This window comes from Zalophus californianus, chromosome 2, assembly GCF_009762305.2.
Source record: "Zalophus californianus isolate mZalCal1 chromosome 2, mZalCal1.pri.v2, whole genome shotgun sequence".
Lineage (NCBI taxonomy): Eukaryota > Metazoa > Chordata > Mammalia > Carnivora > Otariidae > Zalophus > Zalophus californianus.
Genome location: NC_045596.1, coordinates 142,871,176 through 142,884,633, shown reverse-complemented (window position 1 = coordinate 142,884,633; position 13,458 = coordinate 142,871,176). Strand labels below are relative to the sequence as shown.

The 13,458-nt window shown below is 39.4% G+C and overlaps 1 protein-coding gene across 10 annotated transcripts in view; it reads right to left on the bottom strand.

Annotated features, from left to right (window-relative positions):
- PALLD (palladin, cytoskeletal associated protein) overlaps positions 1-13,458 on the bottom strand; it is a 415,834-nt gene that overhangs the window by 241,237 nt on the left and 161,139 nt on the right. For 5 of the 10 annotated variants that reach the window (XM_027599249.1, XM_027599250.1, XM_027599254.1 and 2 more), the window contains one exon: positions 229-407. In XM_027599249.1, the coding sequence (XP_027455050.1) occupies positions 229-407 (179 nt within the window). Of the gene's footprint in view, positions 1-228; positions 408-12,888; positions 12,994-13,458 lie in introns of those variants that run through there. The other 5 variants (XM_027599246.1, XM_027599248.1, XM_027599251.1 and 2 more) reach the window with 3 other exon arrangements.

The window sequence follows — 13,458 nt, the reverse complement described above, 5'->3', positions numbered from 1 at the left end:
TGTAGCCGAAACGTTTTCAATTAAAAGGAACAAATGTTGACCTTAGACATAGCTGATGTATGCCCAAGTGTCAGAACCGTTCAATTCATACAAAATTTTCAGGAGAAATGAGGTTTGAGTCACAACACCATTACGTTGTTTGTGTTGGAAAAGCCTGTTCCCCAGTGAAGCTTGACTCAAGCTCTCAGGCTGTAGCCACCCCTTTAAGTCAGAGGCGCCTCTCCTCACCTTCAATGAACACCTCCGCAGACGTGGTGTCTGAGCCGCTGGCGTTTGCAGCCAGGCAGGTATAGCGACCTGTGTCGTCCTCGAAGGCCTCGGCTATGATCAGGGTGTGGAGGGCCCCGCCCTCACTGCGGATCTGAATATCAGGAGTGTTGTGTAGCTCTTTTCCCTCACAGAACCATCTGCAGGCCAAATGGAGGTCAAAGGACAGGAGAGAAAGAAAGGAAATGGTGATGCTTAAAATAATAAAGCAGAAGTAAAAGGCTAATGCCCTGTAATAAGATGCTCATTTGATTTAAAAAAAAAAAAAAAAAGATCTATGTCAATGTTACTGAGGGAAATGCTACATTTTAGACCGTGAAATTAATGACTAGACAATTCCCCCAGGTTTTCTTTGTAAAGCATCTTGTATGTTTTATCAACCTTGAAATAAAGGATATCGTCAAACTTGGAAAGACCATTATTACAAAACAAAAGGAACAGAAATCAAAGTGTCTTATAGAATGTTTTATGATCATAGATGCCCCTTATAACTTGATCATTCTGACCTTAAGAAAACTAGGAAATATAAACATTATGCTCACAATATCTAATGTATCAAGGGGGAACGAGTCATCATGTTAAAAAATCATAGGCAGCAATATTTTTGTTGACCCTAAGACTTGTGATCAGCTGAGCAATAACAGATTTAATGCTTTCCACATTTCTGGTATTTACAAAACTTTCTAGCCGAACGCCTGGCCTCCACAAGGTAGGGAGACGTAGGTTGTGCTGTAATTCATTCTTGCTGGTCAGCACTTTGCCTTTCCCAAACAACCAGGACCTCGGTGTAGGAGGCTGCAAGCTGCCAGACTGTTTTAACGCACGCTCTCTCTCACACTTGCCTTATTCCCCCAGCACCTCAAACTCTCAACAGGATTTTTACAAAAAAAAAAAACATGAAGCTGCCCTAAAACCTCCCTTAAATGTGATTTATTTTTAAAGAAATATGTAGGAATGTGCCACTTACAACCAGAAGCACTGAGGTCTCTGGGACAATATTGTCCATTTACCTCCGGATCGGTACTCAGATTTCCTTGGAGTCTCATATTCTATAAAATTCTTTGGACTTTGCATCCTTTTGTAAAAATATGGCATCTCGAAGGCTAAGTTTTTTTTTTTTTCAAAGGCTAAGTTTTTTCTGTATTTAGGTAGCATAGTTTAAGGTATTTATCTATATTTAATCTGAAAATAAAACCAGTTTGCTAATACTCTGGGTATAAACTCCAGAAACTGTATTAAAAATTAAATATGGGTTACTCATAGAAGAACAGGGAAGACTTTGGGAATTAAAAGACATTTATCACCACCACCTTGCCAACAGAGCATCCTCTGCAACACAACAGCTAGTACTTCTGAGAAGATTGAGAAGAGCAGTATTTCTTGACTCTGGGGCATTTTGTAATTTCCCTTGTCTTTTTTAAGATTTTATTTATTTGAGGGAGAGAGCGAGGGGGGGAGAGAGAGAGAGGAGCAGGGGGAGGGGCAGAGGGTAAAGGAGAAGCTGACTCCCCGCTGAGCATGAGCCCGAGGCGGGGCTGGATCCCAGGACCCCAGGATCATGACCTGAGCCAAAGGCAGATGCTTAACCGAATGAGCCACCCAGGTGCCCCGTTTCCTTTGTCTTCAAAAAGTTGCACAGAACATTCCAGCCTAGAGTCATCTTCCAGTTCCTTCTTTACTGCTCTCTTTCAACAGTCATAGACCAGATCTTCACCCATGAGAAATGACTGGATTAAGTTAACGGATTTCACCATCTCTAGTGAATTATAGATTCTTCCTCGATTCTGTATCAGATTAAAGCTCTTCCTCACATACATCAGTCTCTAAACTTCAGATCTGTCATTGAAGCCATTCATATACCTGGACCTGATTTTATTTCCTTTTTATCATTTTCCTATACTAATCCTCTGTTTCTATTAAATATTTGCATGGATTTGTTATTTCCTACCTAGTCCTCATGTAGCACTTGCTGACCTTCCTTTGCCTATCCTTTCTCTTCCTGAGAATTTTCTCCTGCCCTCTTCACCAAAGCACCTTCCTTAAAGCCAAGCTAAAGGCTCCTTCGACAGATTAAATTCAACTGAACATATGCTTGCTGGGCATCTTCTATGTGGAAGGCACTGCCTTACATATTACAGGTAATAGAATAAAGCCCGGTAAACTCTGCAACTAGTTGAGGACTGTCTTTATCTCCCATGAAAAAGATACAAACCAACACTTGGAGGGAAAATTAAGCATGAAAAATACAATGAAGGTTTAAGAGAGGGCAAGAGTAACTGCTTTGGTTAGACGTGCTTCATAAGGAAACCCCTGTCAGCTACCCAAGGGAATGTGGCATCTTGTCCTTTAACTCCTGAGTCAGCAAACCTACAGCTTGCAGCCCCATCACCTGTCCCCATATGGCCCATGAGCCAAGAACGGTTTTCATATTTTTAAGTTTTTGCAAAAAAGTCAAAAGAAGAAGAATTTGTGATATATGGAAATTACAAAATGTTCAAATTTCAGCGTCTATCAAGTTTTTTTTGTTTTTGTTTTTGTTTTCTGGAACCCTGCCATGCTCATTGACATATTGTCTCTGGCTGCTTCTGCATTATAGTGACAGAGGTGGGTAGTTGCGTCAGAGTATATGGCCCACAAATCCTAAAATATTTTCTATCTGCACTTTATAGAAAAAGTTTGCCAACTGCTGTTCTGATTTCTTGCTCCTCAGAGTGTGATCCTTGGACCAGCAACATCGGCATCATTGGGGAGTTTATCAGAAATGCAGAATCTTGATCCTCATTCCAAATCTACTCCATCAGTTCAGATCCTCCAGGTGACTCACATGCACACAAAGGTTAAGTAGTTTGGGTCTGTGAGGTTTGTACCATACCATCCTGCATCACTGAGTCCTGGCTCCCCCTCTAAGTTATTCACTTCTTTAACCTAGCAACCATATTTTATGTGTCTTGTACTTCTGCTCCCTTGCACATAAGTGCACGTAAAATTACGTTCTGTTTCTCCTACCTCTGTACTGAACAAATTTTAACATCTTTCATTTGAAGGTAGATCACATAGCACTTTGTGACAGTTTCTGTATTATTTCCTCACACCATTATTTGAGGCCTACTGTATCTATGCCTTATCTTCCCACCTAGGAAATAGACTTCTTCATTGCAGAAAAAAACTTTTAAATTTTTTTTTTTTTTTTTTTTTTTTACTGATCCACAGTGTATTGTATACTTGATGCTTTAAAAATACAACCTGCTGCTCGTTACTTCGGAATATGCTTCCCATGAAAAACCTAATAGTGAAGGATCTATGGACGAATAGATTTGGAAGATGTTATATGTCTCACTTCTTGATGTTTGCAACTCATGTTTTCTTATTAAAGGCCCTGAAAGTCCTGCAGAGAAGAAATTTAACACTGTCTAATCTAGTATTTACTCAACTTATTTGACCATGAGATTCTTTCTAATTTAGCATCTACCGATGTTGTTCAGTCATGTCTGTGTTGTAGAATGCTTTTCTAGCATTCTTATCCCATAGAATCTGCAGTTTTCTAAAAATGAATTGACAAATATAATCTGAGCAATGAAGATTAAGGCAACCACTGCATTTTTTGTGACAGTCTAACACCTATTTTTGTCTTCTGAAGTGGTTCATCCGGTCTTCAACAATTGCATATGGTGAAATGGTTGGTGCTTACAAACCATTAGACTGATCTGGTTTTTGCTTTCTAAGCACTCATGCTATTTGTTCTCCAGCTCCATGAATAAAATTTAAAAAAGCATCTCAGATTGTAACATACAGAAGACATAGTGCAGAGAAAAGATGAAATTTGTCCAAATTCAGCAATACGTCAAATTACTATGAGTCATTTATATTGCATTGACACTCTCAGGGAAAGTCAGATTGTTCCTGATATAAGTACCTGTCAAGTGACCAGTTCTATGTTGTTAAAATGTGGTAAGACAGGGTGTGACTCGAGAGGGGGAAAAACTGCAAATATTTAGATGGCAGACTCCCTGTAGCAACAAAAAGGGCAGCATGGTTCCTGGCCAATATTTAGATAAATGTGTGTTTAATTTATGATTGGAACCATTTGCACATTGGAGCTAGCAATGGCCGAGCAAAGAGGCTCAACTGTGACTTTAGGAAATTCAGCTAGCCTTCCGGCTTCAGGTTCCTCACATATATGAGGACATGAGACTTTATTGCTGTAAAGTTTCACTATTCTAAGGTTCTTGGTGAAATGGAAGGGTTTTATATTTAGGACTGCATTTAAAGTATTTCCAGAAATGACACAGAAAATTCTTCGATGAAAGATCCAAGTAATTAATGGCTTCTCTTCTATGAAATATACTAAATATAATAGAGCTTCTAAGGTTATAAGGACTCCACGATGGGTCCCTAAATGTGTCAATGGACCTAGCACCTTGTCTTTATCACTACCATGTACTTAACTTTCCACCTTCTACGGAAATCAGTTCTTCATGTGCCCCTCTATCCTGTAACTTCTTCCAGGGCAGAGACCTGGTCTTTTTAACTTAATTCACTAAGTTAATAAGTGTGCTATATGTTCCAGCACAATGTTTGGTATATGGAATATATTAACTATGCCTTTTTATTTTCTGTAATTCTGAGGCTTTAGACATCTGGGCCTTGCTGATACCAGAAAGACTGCCCTTCCCAGGGCTAGCCAATTCTTAAAGAGAGTAAGTGACTCCTTTGGGCACACCTTTCATATGAAAGCTCATCAGTCTGGAGCCACATCCCCACCACCTCTTCTATTGGGCTCTCCCACTCAGGGCCACTACTGTTCTGCTCTAATCACCCCAGAACCAGAGAGCAAAACACTAGGGGGACAATAGCCCCTAGGCCACAGAGTTTGCTGCAATTATTCAAACCAGCTGATCTTAAATGTGCTTACCCTGTTTCACCCACTCCTTCCTGTGGAAACTACGGTAAAGCTCTTGCCCATGCCCACTGCCCCCCCCCACCTCTCTGACCCCTTACAGGAGGCACCTGGTGACCCCCCTGTGGTCCCCCATGGCATAGCATGCTCTTTACATGTGGGAACTGTGAATAACAAAATATCTTTCAATGGCAGTCCAGTCCTAATCTGTTGGCTTCATCATACCTGAATAATAATAAAATCTACATTTTAAAGCACTGAACTAACCAAAGAATTAGCTTACAAATGAAGAAAGGATTGAACAAATAGTTGAAATAGTACCTATTATAGTTTTTGTCTTGAGGAGTATACAGAGAGAAGTGTATCTACTCTCACCTGCTCATACTGAAGTGTATTTAAAAAGCATAAAATTAAACTCAAAATAATCTTCTTCAAAAGAGGAAATCAACTTTGTCCGTTCTTTACGGAGCAGATCAAATACAAATCACTTTCTTGCCTAACCTAAGAGAATCCTGGAGATTTAAAGTTTTGATGCAACAAAGTAGATGGATGAGATGTACTCGGGGCATGTTTGTTTTGCTAGATTTCTTTAAGGTCATACTTCTACCAGTTTCCTGGAAAGGATTCAAAACATTTAGTATTCTTCAAAGAAAAAGTAAACCTCAGGTTTGTTGACTAAATTTTGATCTGAAATTTTCCTGTATTAAATTCTGGTTGATAAAGATATGGTACACACACACACACTGGAACATTACTCAGCCATCAAAAAAGAGAAATCTTGCCATTTGCAATGATGTGGATGGAGTTAGAGTGTTTTACGCTAAGTGAAATAAGTCAGAGAAAGACAAATACCATATGATCTTATTCACGTGGAATTTAAGAAAGAAACAGATGAACATATGGAAAGGGGGAAAAGAAAAAAAGGAGAGGGAAACAAGCCATAAGAGACTCTTAACAATAGAGAACAAAATGAGGGTTGCTGGAGGAGAGGTGGGTGGGGGATGGGCTAGGTGTGTGATGGGTATTCAGAGGGCACTTGTTGTGATGAGTACTGGGTGTTGTATGTAAGTGATGAATCACTGAATTCTACTCCTGAAACCAATATTGCATTATATGTTAACTAAAATTTAAATTAAATAAATAAAAAATAAATTCTGGTTGCCAGTGATGCTTAGGAAAAGCAACACTGGTGTGACAAGCTACAATGTTAGGCCTACAAAATAGGACAAAACACAGGCTTGGTAAATGCACAGAATGGGTAAGGACACTGTCCTCTTTGCATATCCTGTGGCAGACATCACTAGTTGATGTGAATATCCTTTGCTAGTGAGACCGGATGTCTCAGCATTCTCAGCATGGCTGTCTGGGCAAGGTACAAAGCAAGTGAAGTTGAAGTCTAATGAAACACATTTGCCATGCTCAATGTGGTCCCTTCTTGGAAGATACATCCTCCCTTTCCTCCAGATCCTGGAAGCTATTTGTATTATAGGATTGGGGAAAGGGTTTGGTTGAGAGAGCATGTGCGGAAGTATGTAATATAGTTGAGAGAGTCTACTTAGGTAAAATCCCACCTGAGGACACCCCTGGACTTTTTTTTTCCCCGTTCCATTTATTATACCTGGAAGCCATTGATCTAATGGGTAACACTACCTAGTATATTGGAAAGTCAAAATCCAGTTATCTACATTTCCATTCTGTACTTCTAATGAATTTCAACTTCAAGCAGACCTTGACCATACTTCATTTTAACTATAAAAATGGTTAAAATATATAACTCCAATCCCATAGTTAGGATGAGGACACAGTCTCTGGGAACTATGACAGTCATAAGGACTTATATAAATTCAAAACAAGAGAGAGTGAATATTTTTATTCAATGCCTCTCATATGCCATGTACTTTGCAAATATGGCATTATTTCCCAAAAACCTGGTGAAATAGTTTTCATTTTATCTTTAGATATAGGCTATTCTCATTTACGTATAAATACGTATAAATACAAAAAAAAAGAACATGAACAATTAAATCCAGATAATTTCACAATTTCATCTTTCATCAAACGTTTGATTATGGATATAAACAGATTTTAACAAGGTTTACTGATTCTTACTCTCTAAACTGGTGGAGCTGGTAAGCAACAATGTGACTGCCATACAATGGGGAGCTGAGACACAAACACTGAAAAATCAGTGTAGTAAACCCTCATTCAAAAGAATTTAAGAGTTGCTCGTATAGGAGTAAGCCAGTTGAGACTGGTTGTCAGATTATAAGGTCATCAACAGGGCATGAAAATAATCTTGCATTAATTATAAGTAGAATGTAAAAGGGTTAGGAGATAGAGTCATATTCATGCATTCATTTATTAATCAATCACTTATTCATTCATCAAGGGGCTTATTGCACTTTGACTCAAATTCAGAAACTGACTGGGGGTACAGATGTCAGCTAAACTAGGTTTATTTTATGAGACTAGTAGGGAGGCAAGGTAGAGAAGAAAACCCAACTATAGACCTAGGAAATGATGAATACACTTCATCCAATGAATGGAGGCTCTTCTATCACATGGAAGCATGTACTGCTTTCAAAAATCTTTAAAAGTTGGTTATAAATTCATCCTTACAGATTAAGCTTGCTTTGGATCGAATACATAGGTTGCACTTAATTTGCTGGAGAAGGGATAATACTGATGAACTTCACAAGCCTTGAAATTTTTTTTATTCACAAAAGATAACAGGGGAAAAAAAGGACTGTCGTATTTAAAGCTCTGTAAGATGGCCCATTTCTTTATATTACCCTGTGCTGGGATTTTGAAACCTACATTGTTTTAACGTATGTATTTCTTCTTGTTGTATAATATCTTTTTCTCAGGATTTGTCAAACATTCCAGCCTAAAACTGAGATGGTGCCAAAAATTCAAGGATCATATTATGGCACCAGCAGGACACAGTAGGATTGAAATTCAAGAAGGTGTTTTACATAGAAAAGTTCAATATTTAACTGTTCACTTTCTACATTTCAAGGTGAGGTTAAACGTAACCTCTGATTTGGTCAGAGCTCCACTGCTGGAGGAGAGTGGCTCCATCTGACTGCCGTCACACCAACAGCTTGGTTGGGGATCAAAAGGGGTCACAAGGGTAACTAACTCAAATCAGGGGGATCGCAGCTGCTTCTGAAAAAGTGGCTGCCTTTGAAAACCAACAATCGCCTCCATTCTTGGGCAGTGTAAAAGAATTTTAAAACTGACCTCCCTGATGTGACCTTCCTTTTTTCCCTCTCTTATGACCCTGACAACTGGCCGTGGGGCTCAGAACTGTATTTTGGAGGGGGATGTACATCTGGGAAAGCTCAGAATACTCTGGTTCTCCAAGACAGGGCAAGATTGTTGATTTTTAGGACAATAAATTCAACTGCTAAATGAAAGGAGCTAACACATCCACTGAAAAAGTAGAATATACACTACCCAGCATGGTATACGAATATTTTGTTTTAAAAAAAAATCACATATGGCATCACTTCATTTAGAGGTTGACTAGTACCACCTATTCTAATACCATCATGTAAACAGAAATACAGATTTTATGACTGATGGTTTCAGTATCTTTCTCTTCTTGAACCACAACCATGTATCATGGAAGTTTTCTATGCCCTGTATTTTAAACAAGAACAAGTTTTAAAATGAAAAAAAAAATCAATTTATCAAATTTATAAAGCTTCATCAATAAATCTTGGGTAATATTTTCCAACTCTAAGGAAAATGGTAAATCTTGGGAGTCCGTTAATAGAACAATGAGGTGCTCATTAAATAAAACTTTTAAAAATAGCTGAGTTTCCATTTTCTCCTACATGTCACTTTCCTTATGCTCATGGAGAAACAAAGTTACGTTGAAAGATGTAGCTCTATGTTTGCTTCCCAACTCCACTGATTTGTACTTCCTAGAAACATTTATCTTCAAAGGAATATCAATGATTACAGGAAGGCAAATTTAGCCCACAGCCGCCCCCTTCTTCCTAAGTGCAAGCAGCCACACGACTTCACAGAAGCACATGATTGAAGAAAACTGAAGAAACTAGTTTTTTAACTGCTGTTACAGTGGAAATCAAGGGTAGGGAAGAAAAACAAAACAAAAACCCAGAGACATCAGTGGTTCAACAAGGGTTATATTTTCCAGGTGTTCCTTTCTCCCAGAGGAACAGCAGTGCTCTGCCATGAAATGGAGATTCACCAAAATTGGTAACTTATGCCCAAGATGAATTTTATTTATGCCTAAGCTTGAAGTCAGGCCATCTGTAAATATTGTATTTCATACATCCTCAATTAAACATCAATTAATTTTTATGGAGTATTTTTTGTCTTGTCACCAAGTATTTCTTAATTTTTTACATGTGTTCACATTAACCACAAGACACACCATGTTTATTCTGTCATGTGGATTTATAGGCAGACCAAAGTGAAATTAGTCTTCGTCTAAATTTACTATGGCTATAATTTCATGACTGCTTAGCTCGAAGGCCAATAGCTAAATTTGTGTGGACAACAGATGTACTTTAACCTTCTAGTCGAAAAGAGACCAATAAATAGATTGACTTTTTGAAATTCAAAGCCCAGGAAATGATAAAATAGCCTTTGAACCAAAACCAGACTCATGTCTACCAATTCTTTCTTCTCATAATCACTTTATGTCCTAAGAAAAAAAAGATAAAACAGAGTGGGGGGAGAAAAAGTAGCCCAAATAAAAAGGAACTTCTAAAATGACTTTTATCTAGTTTTGGCCATAAGAGGTAGCTTCATATCTAGACACCAGGAGCATGTAGCATTTAATCAGTACGCCTAAAAAACAACTATAAAAGTAGGCAAGTAGAATCTACAACTAAATATTTGTGCTGTTAAAATCTTAAGATTGTTTTCAGTATTTTTCACACTGGTGATGTAGTAGAAAGGACCTTGGGGCTGGGAATCAGCACCCAGGGTTCTGGTTTTACCTGGTCAAAAGACCAGCTAAGCTGAATGTAATCCAGTTGTTCTCTCTTTCGGGGCTTGAGTTTATTTGTGAAATGTGAGGAATGAACTAGACCAGTGTTTCCTCAAATGTGTCCTGAGAAACTAGTTTTGCATCAAGTTGACAGACACCACTGAGAAAGGGTTCTGTGGCCCAATAGGTTCATGGAGCAACAGGTTAAACAAAGTTAAACATCTGCCTTTACTACAGAACTTTCTAGAACTTTGACCATGCCGATATACACTAAATTTCCAAGAGAGAAAAATGGCAGGCATCATTCTCAATCTTATTTGCCTATGGAACACATGTTTTGAGAATCATGTTGAAGCATCAATGTTACATGTTGGGAAACACTGGGTTGAATTATCACTAAGATCCCATCTAATTCTACAAAATAGTGACATTTAATACCTGGCCTACATTTTCTACCTTTTACAACTACCTACCTCTTCCAGTGCTTATGACAGACATCAGTAACAAGGCAAAACCTTCTTTCCTACTGGCCCCAGGCTTAGTTTCAGAGTCCTTCTCAGCGGTGCTCTGGGCAACCACTACTGTTCAGACAGATCTGGCACTTGAGCTGAAACATATTTGCCATGCCTGATTTAATTGTCTATGTTTATGAATTATTTTCTTAGACAGCAATCAATGTGAAACGCTGACTGCAAACCTCCCATCTATCTTTGACTGTTAACTCTAAGAATTTTCTGTTTTTCTTCCTTTTTTGGACAAGCAGCCATTTTGCCATGGCACCTGAAATTACTTGGGTCTTCCCCCCCTTTGAAAAATGCTCAGTGTCAATGTCTAAGATGACGTTCAAGTCAGGTCATTGCTGAGAAAGAAACAAGCTGCCATAATTACAGGAACCAATGGGGACTGTGCCAGGTTAAGCCAAAATGTACGGTTGTCCTACTTACACTTCACTGCAAGAGCCCCCTTGAAAACATGATTTTGGCTTTAGTGGATATTTTGACTTTCTGCAAATGTGATTCATTCCCAGGAGTAGACAAAAGTGAATTTCCCAGTCTGAGGGGGAAAAAAGGTTCCCAACCTTCCTGTCACTCATTCACAGATTCTCGATACACCTGTTAAAAATAGATTCGTCCTTACCAACCCTCTATGCAGGCACATAACTAAGTCAGCATGACCTAACAAGTCACACTTCAAAGTTACCTATACTGTGAAAATTTGTACTGCATGTTTCCAAGCCTTCAAAGCGTTGAGGGAAAGAATGGATTAGAGAGAGAGCCTGAGAAGGAGAAACTGCATACATAAGACAGCGAGAGGTGCATATTCAGCTATTTTGTTGTTACAGTTACGGCAGGTAATTACTAGCTATTGTTGTAACTTGGAGTGCATTCCAGAGGAAATAAAATGGGAGATGTTTTATTAGACAATGCTGTCAGTCTCCTAGGCTTTTGGAACTTGTCCACTGAGAGACAACGATTACCTCAGAATTACAAAACCCAAAGAGGACTAAAACCAAAGTAGGGATAGGGAACAAGTCCTCTTGGTGTCTTCAACTCTACATAAATACAGAAACCCACATGAAACAGGTCATGTATGGACTGCTAGCAAGCCCGGTAGTGATTTCTCTGCATTTGACAAGCAATTACATTGAATGCAACTTTTTCCTCGACCATGGAACAGCTTTCCCCCAAATCAAAGTACAGAAGATTTCATCTACAATTTTTCTTAGTTTATTAGTACCTTAATTTCTTGCCTTAATTGGGCTGCCGGCTAATCACAATTAGGTAAGGGAGGAGAAAACAGATGAAAGTGGGGACAGAGAATGAAGGGAGACTATCCTTCTTTCTGAAAAAGCTGCAACTTCAGAATTCAAGGTCTTTCCCCTCCCCTTCCCTCCACTCCCCTCCTCTCTTTCCTCTCCCCTTTTCCCTCCCCTCCCCTCTCCTCTCCTCTCCAAAGGAGCCTTCAGCTAACACTGCACTCCTTGATGAGGCCCCATCAGCTGAATCCAGCTCAGCAGGCAAGGGCAGCCGCTTCAGCCTCTCATCAGATTTGGTGGACCATCTGACTGAGGCACAGGGGAGCTTGGTGGCCTCCTCACACAATGTTCTGGCCCCAGTCTAGTCTAACGATGTTCAAGCCTGGCTAGTGTGGTCCCCTAGGAACCGCAGAACAAACATGAACAACAGAGTGTGAGTGCAAGCAAAGTTACACTGGCCGTGTCAGTCAGTAACAACATACAGAAACTTGTTTGCTTTCCTTTTCCAAGATTTTCCCAGCTAACTCATATCAAAGCCACCCCCTTTTCTCAACGCTTTTCCCTCGTTCTTATGTTGTGTTCCTTCTACATGTCCACACTTAGAGGCCAGCTCTCCAAGAAGAGCTATAATAAATGAAGTATCCAGCAAGGAAGGAACTGTTTGAATTACACAATGAGAAATTAGGTATAGAATGAATCCTACTGTTAGCAGGTAGTGCTCATGGGCCCTGCACCAACTATCCCATCAACTAGTCAATGTTTTCATCAAAACGTTGAGTCACATTTTGTACACACACACGCACACACCACCATACCATGCACCTACACACACACAAAGCTGAATTAAACATCTGACCTCTCCTTGAATCAACTTACTCAAAGAGTCTCAAACACCCTGCAAGTGCTGCTTTGCAAACAGCCTTTCTGATTCTGATGCACACAGGTTAATTCTCTAAACAGTATGTCTCCTCCTCCCAACAATTTGGATCAAATACATACTTGTGAGCTTGTAGAACAGTGAGGCATTTCCCAAGAAAGCTGTCTCCACTGCTTCCCCTCTGATCCTGGGTGTGTGGAGCTGGAGCAGGGAGGGGCCTCAGGTGTCTGAGCAAGAACAGGAAGTCAGGACTAATTATACCTTGTTTTATTTGGCTATTTGAATAACAAATAAACTGGCATGTTTCATTTCAGTTGGTTTTTTCAGAACGAATTACCTCAGGCTGGCACTGCGTTCCAATTAGACTTGATTTTTTAAAGTGTTAAAATTAATGTTATGATTGGATACAGGCTTAAATCTTTTTCTTTGAAAAAGAGGGATTTTTCATGATGGAAAAAAGCTCTCTTTTCTGATTAGAATTAGAGCACCCACCACCTGGCCACATTCCACCAGTGAGTGCTTATAGCCTACATGCCCCAAAGCTACCTTGATGGCACAATACACAACTTTTAAAAAAAATTGACTTCAGAGGCACTTAAAGACTTGGCAAAAGACAAAACCAAACTAACCTCTAAAACTATTATGTGGTATGCGATGGGGGGTGGGGTGGGGAGGCTTTAGCACAGGATATT